At 36.7% G+C, this 13,136-nt stretch overlaps 1 protein-coding gene across 6 annotated transcripts in view; it reads right to left on the bottom strand.

Moving 5' to 3' along the window:
* Nucleotides 1-4,220: 4,220 nt before the first annotated feature.
* The window catches only part of tnr (tenascin R (restrictin, janusin)), a 138,914-nt gene continuing 129,998 nt past the window's right edge, over nucleotides 4,221-13,136 (bottom strand). For all 6 annotated transcript variants that reach the window (XM_078935139.1, XM_004079342.5, XM_011486829.4 and 3 more), the window contains 3 exons: nucleotides 8,501-8,662; nucleotides 7,373-7,536; nucleotides 4,221-6,405 (listed from right to left, as the gene is read on the bottom strand). In XM_078935139.1, the coding sequence (XP_078791265.1) occupies nucleotides 6,286-6,405; nucleotides 7,373-7,536; nucleotides 8,501-8,662 (446 nt within the window). In that variant the 3' untranslated portion in view covers nucleotides 4,221-6,285. The remainder of the gene's footprint in view (nucleotides 6,406-7,372; nucleotides 7,537-8,500; nucleotides 8,663-13,136) is intronic.

Below are 13,136 nucleotides of genomic sequence, written 5' to 3' on the forward strand. Positions count from 1 at the left end.
TTTTTCTTTTTTACATTTTTATTGATAATTAAAGCCTTTTCCTCATTATAAATACAACATAGTTGTGTCTGAATTGGCTCACTATACTAAGACTAGGCTATAAAGTGCGGTTGTATTGAGTGCCCTGGATTTTAATATAATTTGGACACATTCATACAACTTTTCTCTTCTTTTCCCACTTTTTTTTAAACTATGATATCATCCATTAGCCGAAGTTAAAAAACTAATAAATATGTCCTTTTTCTTAAGACTATGAATGTTTTTGTCTTTTTCTGATGATGAAAACTCGAAAAATTTATAAAAAAATAAATAAATGTAAATACATTTGTTTTCTTTCAAATGAAAAAGAATCCAAAAGTTATCCATTGTGGTTTATATTTGCCAATCTAGTGAGCATTGATGTACACTGTTTTGTTGCAGAAGATTTCCAGGAATTGTAGATTTTCAGACAGCTCTACAAAATGGCAAACACACTATATAGTGTACTATGGTGAGTAGTAAATGACACAATCAAAAATGTCTGCAAAAATTCCTAAATAAAGTTGCATCTTTAATCTTAAGATTTAGTTTTGCCCAAGTTGTGAACTGACGAGTTCTGCCCTATCTACCTCTTCTAAACGTGATTAATGTGAAGCCCAAACCATTCATGTCTCCTCAGTCCTTCTCATTGATCTCCAAGCATCAATTAATCTCTGATGAAAACCAAGCTGTTCACTAGCTGGTCATCAAATTAAGCCCCAGTGTTTACAACTCCAACCTGGATATCTGGGTCAGACTTCCCTCTCATTCAGTGGACTGCCAGGACCCATTAGCCTTCTGTGTTCAATGAGATGTAAAGAGTTTCTGGTTTGACACGAGAGGCAGAGGAGTTCTCACAACGCCGCTTTTTATCAACTTCATGCCACGGCCAACTCTTGATTAAATCCTGTGGATTTTTTTTTCTTTTTTTAATTATTACTGAGGGGAGAAATGAAAAGAATAAAGGAAACATTCAAAATTCTGATATGATAATCCTTGCAACTTGGGTGTTCCATGGAATATGGTTGTTGAAAAAGTCTAGATCTTCCTTTGAAAAATATACTAAGACTGCAATGATTAGAAAATGTAACAGTAATTTTCCATGCTAAGATGATAAGATGATAAATTAACCGTCATAAGCGTTGCAGTCATAGTGATCCCTCCCTCTGCTAGTCAAGAGCAGACTTTTATTTCTCAATTAAAGATCAACATTTGTCTAAACATAGTCATCTTTTTGACGTAGTGGTATTTTTTTAGCCCACTTGTCAACAACACTCGTGGGTAATACTTTAATGTTTTTTTCTTCACTAATAGAAAATGTTTGATCAGATTGTTGAGTTTGACAAGTGTCTAAAATGATTTTCCTCAGACGTCTCACTATAAATCTCTCAATTTTAGACTCTGTCATTCTTATTCAGATCAATTTTAATTCAATTCAAAAACACTTTATTTCTCCCCTAGAGTAAAGCATTTTTCATTGTCTAATTTGATTAGTTTTACATTGTTAAGTCATTTCCTAAAACTGTTTTGTGTCGAGCTTCTTTCATTTATATGCTAAACAGAATGTCAAGATTATTTTAGCAGATATAAAAAACAACAATCAATGATTTGTGTGAGGCCATCCTTCAAACAATAAGTCTTAATTCAATAGTATTTGTGAAGAGGCATTCAACAAGACTCACAATGCTAAAGGCCGATCTGATGGATTCTAAAAATGGATTACCTTGGTGAAAAGAACTATTTTGGTCATTATTTAGCAGATGTTGATGCATCTTAAGATGAGATAAGATAAGACAAAGAAACTTTATTGATCCCAGCTTGGGAAATTGGGTTGTTGCAGCGTCAGTGTTAGGCTCAAGATACAAACATATAAACAATGGGTGACAACAGAGAACAGAAAAAATAAATCAGAAAAGAAACGTCAGTGAAAAACAGTTGGATTGTATGACAGCTCTGGAGAAAAACAGACAGACCTTAAATGAGTTCATCCATTGCAAATGGATGACAAGTTATAGAGTCCAATGGAGTGAGGTAGGAAAGATCTCCTGCAGCGGTTGGTGTGACGGCGAAGCTGCCTTAGCCTATTGGAGAAGGTGCTCCGCTGATCGTCAAGAACAGGATGGAGAGGACGCTCCGGATTATCCATGATGGATATGAGCTAATTTAAAGTCCTCCTCTCCATCACAGCTTCAAACGTGTCCATTTTGCATCTAGTTACGGAGCCAGCTCTTCTGTGATTAGAATATTTGTTTGCGTTTAAAATGCCCCAAAATTGGTTTTGATTTATAAGATTTCTAATGAATCTGCATATATTTTAGATAACTGATTTGGATTTGCTATGTTGATTTCTAAAATAGTTGTGTATATTTTTACATTATAATTAAGTAATTTATCTTTGTCATGTGCTTTATTGATACCTAAGGATCCTTAATTCTGTCTGATACAAGTTAGGAACCGGATAATGATAAATCATGTGTTAAAATAGTTATGGTAGAAAAGGGGTGGGATTATATAAATTCACTTCCTTCCACTCCCTTTCAAGCAATCTTTCATTTTATGGCTAATTATCATAAGTTTGATACGTCATTGTATGAATGTTTAACTGATGATTGTATTGTTTTTGTGTATTATTCCTACTTGATTGCTTAAAATAAACCATTTCAAAATAATAAAAAAAAGATGTTGCATATCTTTCGGATTTTTGTTTTGATGCAAGTGTTTGAGACCTTTTAACCCAAGGAAGATTTTTACTACTTCTTGGTAAGATTTTTGTGATTACTTTGTCTGTGAACAAAATCACAAATAAAAGTAAGTTTAAAATTGAATTTAGTATCAAGTAAATGTTGGGGAAAAATAATTTATGGACATCTAAAAAAATCCCAAGATTGTCTACAAGTAGATATATTGGACACCTCTAGGTGCAGAAGCAGGACTGGTTGGTAGACCTCTAAGAGTAACAAAATAAGAGTTTTCTGAGATGTCTAGTATGCATCTACAACAGATGTTATAATAGACACCTTGAACCCGGTGGGATTTAGTCAACTACAGTACAGCAAAAGAAGTAGTTACATTTTAAGGCCCTGTAGCTATATCAAAAAAAATTTAAAGTTCAGGATTTTAACTTTGCACTTACTTTTTCTAAAGCTTTCTTTGCTTTGCTTAAAAATATGACATTTTAATTCAAATCTATACAAGAAAGAAAACAAGCAACCTCCCCTCCCCACCAATTACGCAATGAATCAGAGACTTTTGATCAGACTATTTCAATATTTTATTAATGTGTAGAAAATGTATTAAAAAAGGAACTATCTAGTAGATGTCTACCTTAAACTACTTCTAAATTTGACAGTAATAATCAAAGGTTATAAAAAAAACCAAAGTAGTTTCAGCATATATGAGCTTCTCAACAGTCAAGTTCACATTTTTATCAACATTTACATTTTCATGCCGTCAACGTTTCAGAGGGTTGCAGGTAATTTAACTGTGAATGTAATTCCAAGAAAAAAAGCAATTTATTATATTTTTTTTAATGTGCAGGATCACGTTTTGCTGCAATAAGAAGAGGTGGCCAAAAGAACTACAGGAAATAAAGGGAGAAGATTTGTTGTTTTTTTCCATGTAAGAGGCTCAGCAAATACTATGGCGCATGGTTATGGTTTTCTGTTCACCAAGTCTAAAGGAAAATATTGGGGGAGATCCTCTTTTCAGACAGTTGTAGGACACATATCCAAATTTTACATAATGAAGAAGAAACCAACTAGCAAATCAAATGTTCAGCTGAAAAATAAACTATGTTAATGCTAAAAGAAATTACCTCAATGTATACATCCTTTCAATATCTTAGATATTGTGGTGTTTCATGTTATTCCTTAAAAGAGGAAGTTTTTTTTTTTTTTTTTGGGTGGCTTACACCCACCCATACATCAGCTGTATCGTCATATTTTTTCCATGCAATATTACAAACTATTGCAAAAGTATGACAGCTAAATAAGGAATCATAACTAATGTCAATAAAACAAATGGTGAGGCATTTAGGAGCACCTGTATATTACAATAAGGGACCCCCCCCCCCCCCCCCCATCCACACACAAATTACATTCTGTTTCTTTTCTGTCCTGTTTCTTTGTACAAAAAACACAGCAGGGGAAACATCATCTAACTAGCAAATAAGATAAGTACAGACATACATTTCTACTCTAATATAAAGCACTATGGGAACTTTTATTGCATGAGATTCTGAAGTAGCTCAACAACATAACACAAATAAACACACAAAGCTTAAAGATGTACAAGGTGATTATAATTCTTCCACTTTTAAAACCATTGCAAGAGCAACCCAGCTCAAGAAAGAAACATGGCAGCAACTCAAAGTGAAGCACGGTCCCAGGGTATTCCTCATTTTCTTTTGGCTGCAGTGTAGTTTACATGCAGCATGCTAAATCCTTTCCTTTTGCACAATATTTGTTAGAAATAAAGTGGTTAAAAATGCAAATCCTCATCAATGTTTTCTGCTTTGCTTTGCAACTGAATAGAGAACCAAACAAAAGACATTCCAATGCCATATCTACACAAGCATACTGTTAATTTTTTATAGGGTGACAAGTTACTTTTTTTTTTCAGGAGTAAAGACTAAACGAACATTTGCATTTATGTGTATATATAGGAAAAGAAAAGGGTAGTCAATTGAAGTAAAACAAAAACAAAAAAACACATTTTTAAGCTTTTCAAGAAAAAATGAAAATATCTAAGCCCAGATATTGCTTGTAGTGATGGTGACACAAAATAATCAACACAGAAAAATCCTTTTTGGCCATCATTTTGGTGTTTAGTTATGTTCAAATTCAGACAGGAAAGTACACGTGTAAGCCAACGGACCAGAAAACTATTGAACAAAGAGAAAAACACATTTGGTATAGACATACCATACCCAACTAGACCCAGCACATTCCTCACAGCGTCCACTGCAGTTTCAGTGAGAAGCTTAAAATGCGAAGCAACAAGAACATGGACGACTGGGCTTTGCTCCAGCTACCTCTCTGTTTCTTAGTTTCTGTTTGCACAGGCCATAGGAAGCTTAAAATCTACGCTTTGTTCATTATAAAATTTAGAGGTGGCAGTACCTAAAATAAGTCCTGCAAAAACAATTTAAGGAGTTTTATAAAGAAATCTGTGACTGATAAGCTGTTTCCTCTAGTGTTTACAGTGTACATCTTTGGTTATATGTTGTATCAAATGACACCATCTGTACAAGCAATCCTAGTATCTGCAAGAGGGCAGAAATACATGTACTAAGTTAATAAAATTTAAGTGGCTACAAATAGCTAAAGAAACTGAACAAACATCAGTCATTTTGCTTTGTTTCCACTCTGTGCAAAAACTGTCCCAGTGTGGCTACTAGTAACAAGTTTACAACTGAAGACATTTTCCATTCTTTTTCCACATGTAGTCAACACACAACAAATTTTAATGGACAGCAAACATTACATGTATAAAAGTGGTGACTATGAAGCTGTTGCTGGTGTACTGCGCTCATAATACCTATTTTGGATTTGCAGTTTTGCTTTTGAATGAAAAAGTTAAACTGGTGTCCAGTTTTCCTTATTACACTCAAGTACTCTTTGTCAAGAATCAAAAATCAAGGCATCAAATCATTACATGGGCTCGGACACTATATCAGTTATAAAAAAATATATAAATATGTATATATATTACAGTTAAGGTTTTTAAGGGCATATACAGAATAGTTTGAGTTGAGAGTTTTAATTTTTTATGGCGAAACAGCGCTTGCTTTTGCTTTGTAGAGCCTTTCTGAGCACATTTCAGAGAATCCTTGCAAGGACATATCATGATTGAAACAAACTATATTGATTTGCCTTTCCTTTTTTTTTTTTTTACAATTAACAGAACCATTGTCATTCAGAAGATTTAAAAGAGCAAAATAACAGCATCTTCCAGTTGATTACATAGAAATACAGAGGGGAAAGACAGCAGATGCTGGGCAGGAGCCAAGACTGACAGACTGGACGTGGTGTCAGCATTTCTGTGATTATATGAAATCGTCCACAATTTAAAACAAACAAAAATACTGGTAGTGTGTTACTTTATTAATTTATAGGTCTTGATTTTTACTATTAGTAGCAGTTTGAACTATTTACTCACTCTTTGGAGCTATTTCCAGCCTGCCTGTCAGTGAGGTACACAGAAATAAAAGCTAAAAATCCTCCAAACTCCATTTGCCCATGAATGTGGGATGGGTATGGGGTATGTTTATACAGAAGCAGACCGTCTCCTCTTGCTGCTGATGCTACGGAAGTTAAATGGCCTCATCTTCATCTCCACAAATGGAATAGAGAACTCGTGGCCTTTCCAGTGGTACCAGTTGATACCCTGTAAAAGAGAAAATCTAACATTGACATGCTGATTGATACCCCTTTTTGTGTAAAAAAAAAAAAAAAAAAAGAAAAGAAAGAAAGAAAGAAAATCTGGGGATAAAATGTCAGTTAGATAAACTGAATTCCATATAATACAGAAAGGAAATCCACAAAAAAGACAGTGGTCCAATTATGGTCACTTCCAACCCTGCTAATCCACTTCACCATCACCTCACATTTGCTGCAGAAAATTCTCTTCATGTCTGTTTGCCTGTCTATCTCTGCTCAGCACATGTTCCCAGTTCAAGTCATCAAAAGACGCGGAGAAAGGAAGAGGGCAGAGAGAGATAAGCTGGGATGCTCTAAAGCCTTTGTGGCTCAGCCTGGTCTCAGCTCCACACAACACATCCGTGGCATTCTAAAGCCATTCAGAATCCCTCAATACCCATCCTTCACATGTTCTCATCGAAATATATGGTCATTTTACCCTACACCTGTACTTCTCATGCATTCTACACATGGGAATTAGAGTGAAGAGTGGTAAGAAAAAATGAAAATCCAATTATTTAAATTAAAAGTGACCCCTGAAATCACCATAAAAATCCTTCTCAACATATTTTTAAATAATTCCAATCTTCCTCACTGAATTTGAGCAAAAATATTCAAGCTGCATGATGGTGTCATTTTTATTGTCCTGCATTATAAGGCCGTTCCAGTATTACAGAGAATTGAAGGTTGAAAGCTGTGATTCAATTAGCTATTTCATACAGAAAGGTTTTAACCTTTAATCAGCATTTTGTAATGGTGCCCTTTTCTATCAGCTTTGTAAAATGCTACAAAACACTTGGAAAATGTCAACCTTTTTCAAATAAATTACTTCATCAACTCTTGAATAAAGGCAGAAAAAACACAACACTGTAAATCAATTTACAAAATGAAAGTGTAAATAAATCAATCTTTGATAGATAGAGTAATAAACTGACCTGACTGTGTCTGGACTCGCCATATTTGCCATTGAGGTTGGCACGGTGGCAGTTCTTGTACCACCAAGCTCCTTTATAAGACAAGGCACAGTTAGTGACAGCAATGTCATTGTCTCTGTCTTTTGTGGAGAAGGGCCGGCCCTGGTGGTAGCTCAGAGAGTCGCCTGCAATCACAGGAAAGAGAAAAAGAGTTTTGAATGTCAGCAGATGGTGGGAAACTCCTGCACGTAGTTGCAGTAATCATCAGTTTACATTTGAACACAGCTGACACAAGAGGATAATGGGGAAAAAAAATAAGAGGAGAGAGAAAATGTGTTATGATGAGGGGGTGAGAAATGTACTTTGGCTAAGAGAGGTGTGATTATAAAGGCAGCAGGTTGACAGGTAATTCCAGCATCTATTCATGTTGACAAACCGATCGAGCAAGAAGAGGAAATCTGAAGCAGGTTTAAGTTGTCAGAAAAAAAGATAGAAGAGAAAACAACTGTTTAGAATGCTGTAGGGCAGTGGTTCCCAACCTTTTCAGACCATTAATGTCAGGCAATATTTTCACAGACCAGCCTGTTCAAGGCCTAAGCCAAATTTTACATTGTGACAGATAGATACTAAAAAATAACAAAAAAGTAACTCAAACTGGTATTTTTTAAATAATTAAATTAATAATAATAAAAGGAAATCCACTATTTAAGCATCCTTATTAGCAGCATCCTTATAACCTTATATAGCTAGTTGCACACTATTATGCATTATTATGGTGTGTGGGAACAACTGGTATTTGTCTGTAATGGCAGATGTATTTTTTCTTTGAAGTCGAAGGCTCCTCTTCTGTTTCCTCAGTAGAACTTTTTTGCCAAAAGAAATGTTTCATATACGTTTCTTCTTTGTTAGCTTTGCTAGCATTGGGGTTTAAATTTAGCAATTGGCACAGTCCCTTTAAGAAAGTAGTGGGTGTATTTTTGAGACGTCACAGAGCGTCTTGACATGTGTCAAGAATGAGTCAAATTTGGTGGGGAGAATCCAGATTTCTAAACAAATAACAAATAATAATTTCTGAACAAATAAAGGCCATGGTAGCATTGGGTAGCATTGGGGACTCTTAGTGCAGAGGACCTACATCCAGTCACATACCAGCTGTGCCGTTGTACTCTCCTATCCTGAGCTTGTAGAGGTTTCTTGCATCTCCAATGGAGAACTTGTCATAATTTGCATAGACTGACTCCTGTCCGTCCTTCATGTCAATCCTCAGCTCATACCGACCTTGAGAAGCAATCCTGTGGATGTTGTCAAGACCTGTGAAGAAAGAACACACATTTCACTATACAATAGGGCTTTGTACTGTATGTCCTCTTGTTCCTCAATGATGTGAAAGTGTTTTCTGGTGTCAATCATTAATTTTCTTTACTTGATGATTATTGGATTAATGTGATCATGTATTCTGATGACAGCCAATGAGTTTTGCATATCTGTTACAAGACGTGACATTTATTTTGATGTTTATTCATATTCCTGGGGAGCTTACAGGTGCAGATGTACAGCAGTCAACCTCTGGTCAGAAGATCCTGAGTTAGATTACCGCCCCGTGCGCCCATGTGTCAAAGTGTCCTTGGGCAAGGCAATGAACCCCACATTGCTCTTGATGATTATAGGCGCCAGTGTTCAGCAGTGGAGCTGCCATCATTGTTTGGATTTGTGTGTGCATGGGTGTACGGAACTACAACTGTAAAGCGCGTTAATAGGGTTATTGAAGCGCTATATAAGTATACATAACTTACTGAACAGATGTAAGAATGGTTTCTGAGGATAAACTATCCCTGCATACACACACACACACACACACACACACACACACACACACACACACACACACACACACACACACACACACACACACACACACACACACACACACACACACACACACACACATATATATATATATATATATATATATATATATATATATATATATATATAAGAGCCAGTTTAGCTCGTGCTGGTTTGCGGCGCCTTCCGTCCGTGAAACCCGGGTTCGACTCCGGGCTGCTCCCTGTTCCCTTCTCTACCTCTGCCGGTTCCAAGCCCGGTTTGAGAAGGTTGCGTCAGGAAGGGCATCCGGCGTAAAACATTGCCAAATTTACCATGCGACTCGTTCGCTGTGGCGACCCCTGATGGGAGAAGCCGAAAGTGGAAGAAGAAGGATATATATATATATATATATATATATATATATATATATATATATAGGGTATTGAGGGTCCTGTGCAGCATTATTTATTTTTTGAACTTTAGAAATAGAGTTAAATGTAAATGACGTGAAACACTGAGTTATAAAGTCTAGAACAACAATTATTTATATTTATTCCTGAATTCTTTAGTCTCACAGTCCTACCTGCTATTGTATCAAATATATAGTCCGGATGGGGGAGTCTAGGTTGGGTACTGATAAACATCATGTGTGATGTCTTTGTCAGCTGTTGCTAATGATTGACACTCACAAGTGGTGGACACTGTTACAACCAGCCACCCTACAAATTCAGAATCTTCCTTTTTTATGTACAGGTCTTGCTGACTATCTCAAAAGCAGCAGATGTGGGGCTTGTTTGAACCTCAACAGCTGATAAAGCTCCACAGCCACCTGAGCGATTTGAAGTGCCTTTGCTATCAGATTACAAAAAGCATACATTTGGAATGGAGTTTCTCTCTGTTTAACCTCTCGCAGATGTGTCACATGTGTACGTCTGAGCCAACACGGGGAATGATTTGACGGGAAAAAAAAATCCTCAAGCCCTGGCAGATAAGAAATAAAAAGTAGAGCTCAAGGAGAGCTGGAAAACTAAGCTTCTGTAATACAGTATGTCAGAGGAAAGCTGATAAAATCTATGCTGCAACCCAGAAGCACTTAAGATGACAGAGAAAAAGCAGTTGTAATAAATGTGTTCCTAATACTCAGTAATTTTTCATTTTTACTGTACAATATCATAATATTATCAGTAATTAGTCCGCCACACATCATTTTAAGTTTTTTTTACTGCTGTATTCTAAGCTGGAGCAATTGAATTTGCATTTTGTCATATTACTGCATTCTTACCCTATTATATCACATTTTATTGCCAGTCTTTTCTATTACTCTGATGTTGAAACAATAAAGAAGACATTAAAGCAGGGCGTAATGGAATAATGATCACATGCCGCTCACAGTCATCCGATTTTCTCTTTTATTGCGTCGTCAAACTGACACTGCGCTCAACGAAGGTCAGTGAGAAGGGGAGAATAGATTGTCTAAGAGTAACATTTAAACAGATCCTCCTCAAAGTGTAACAGATAATAATGAAAGCTCAATTTCCATGGTCTTTACTGCCAACCAGTTAAGTGGCTCTTCTTTCTAGTTGGAGTGGATGTTTATAGCTCCTATTGTTCAGAACAGTATATTGTTATTCTGTGTGCAGAGGCAGTGATTTGCTAAATGCCTCCCAAAGGCTCCCCAGAGCTAAAACACTGACTTAATGTCTTCAAAGAAGAATGACAGTCAGATGCTCTGAAGCTGCAGTGACCATCTGCAGGATTAATACATTTAGACACGTTTGGGGATGATAAGGTCACCAATTACACAGCCAGTGAAAAATGACAAGGTTCAAGTCTAATATCTGATTTGACATTTTGTACAATTGCAAAAAAAGGACAAGTTGTTTTTATTTACATAAAAAATTATGATTGTTTTAGTGTGAATAATAATGCATAGTTTGTTGCCACATATAGGGTCAATAACACAAGTTGTTGGTAAAAATGTGCAGAAAAAACTGGCCTCTGTCAAGGATGTGAATTTGGTGTTGTGATTTTCTAAAAGAAATGTTGTTTGTTGATGAAAAATGTTTTTTTTAAACAGCTGTCTGTGCTTAGAAATGACCAGGCTTGGTAAAGGGATTTGCTATTCATGCCTTCACATTTTAGCTTGCCTCCAGACATCATGAGACAGTTCACTCATCTTATTTTTAAGACAATAAGACAATAGTCATAACTACAGGTATATATATATATATATATATATATATATATATATGTATATACCTGTAATTATGACAATTGCAGGAATCCAAGGGTTGATTCCCAGGGGGGAACGAACAATTCTAATAATGGCATAATGGTTAGCAATTAACAATTAACATCACCCAGGGATGTTTATTTTGGGCAAGACCTTTAACGCTACTGCCTCATAACATGAGAGACAATGAACCACATGTCATGCCGGTGCAGACGTTGCCCGGCCAAACAAGCGTCGGACGGAGACCAGTGCAACCTGATGGAAAGTGGGCTACAAGACGTAAATGGACTAGATGTGAGCCCAATGTACCCAATGTATCCACAAACGCCAACTCCTATCACAACTTGAGATTAAAGTGGTACAATATAGCAACACACAGAACAGCACACTCCCACCCTGAGCTTGGGTACACAGCCCCAACAACCACAGATGCCTGAAAGACAAGATCATGTCTAGAATAGGCAACCCCGACAATGGTTAAGTGATGTACTGCATGAAAGTCTCCTGGAAGCTGCGAATGATGCAACAATCACAGAACCAATGAACTGGTTTACACCTCAGCAACAGTGATCCTTTCAGATGCTTGGATATAAGAGCAACCATGGGAGAAAACAACACCCACCATGAAAGCAAAATAAAGAGTCCAAAATCAAGGCAACTTGGAGGGATGTGACAGAGGCTCAAAGAGGTCCAATGAGAAAAGCAAGTACCTAAGAGATACAGCCAGATGCCCATACCTGAAGGACTGGAAACTGTCAAACAAAGGCTCCTGAGCAGCCGACTAAAGAGGTACACAAGAGACAATGAAGCCAGACGGATAAACAGGCTGTTCGCAACTCAGCCTGCAAAAATATATGTTCAGTGGCAGGGTCAAAACAGCCGATCAGACCCACCAAGGCTAGAAACTGAACGGTACTGGAAAAATATCTGGGAGAAAGAGACAGCACATAACAGCAATGCCCAGTGGCTGATCTCTCTGAGAAAAGAACATAGGAACCTCCCCGAACAGAATCCATTAACCATAACAGTGGCAGACATCCAAGAAAGTCTCAGGTATGAAAAACTGGACAGCACCAGGCCCTGACATGATACCGGGCCCTGACATGATACACTGACTAAAGAAGCTCATCATACTCCACGAGTGCCTGGCAGCACAAATGAACCAGCTGCTAAGATCCTGCGCAGGACCCTCAAGCTCCCAGGCCTCTGGTTGAGGACCCGATCTTGTGTGAGAAACCACCCGCGAAAGGGTAAGAGGGGCGTTCTTTTTTTTTAATGTATATATCAAACGTATTTATATTCATTTAAATTATGGTGTATACAAAATTTTCCCCACAAATTTTTATTTTATTTTGAAAATCACAGCCTATTGACTTACATTAATCACAATTCAAATTATGTTTGCCAACATACTTACACCCATAGAGTCTTATTTTCATCTGTACATCACAACAAATTTACTTCCCTCTCTTCACCCCAAAATGCACCTTTTAACATTTTGATGTCACTGGCATTTCTGAGGCTTTGAAAATGTGACATAAAAAGCATGTGTTGCTTAATGGTGTGAAATCTGGACAGTAGATAAATGCAAAAATAATCTCAAAATAATTTTGTTACATGATTCCTTAATCCAATAATTCGGGGATGTATGCCCTGTTAATCGCATTATACATTTGAGATGGCATGTACGATTTATTTTTCAAGTGGGTTAAACAATTTACTTTT

This window comes from Oryzias latipes, chromosome 17, assembly GCF_053564925.1.
Source record: "Oryzias latipes strain Hd-rR chromosome 17, Olatipes_Hd-rR_3.1".
Classification (NCBI taxonomy): domain Eukaryota; kingdom Metazoa; phylum Chordata; class Actinopteri; order Beloniformes; family Adrianichthyidae; genus Oryzias; species Oryzias latipes.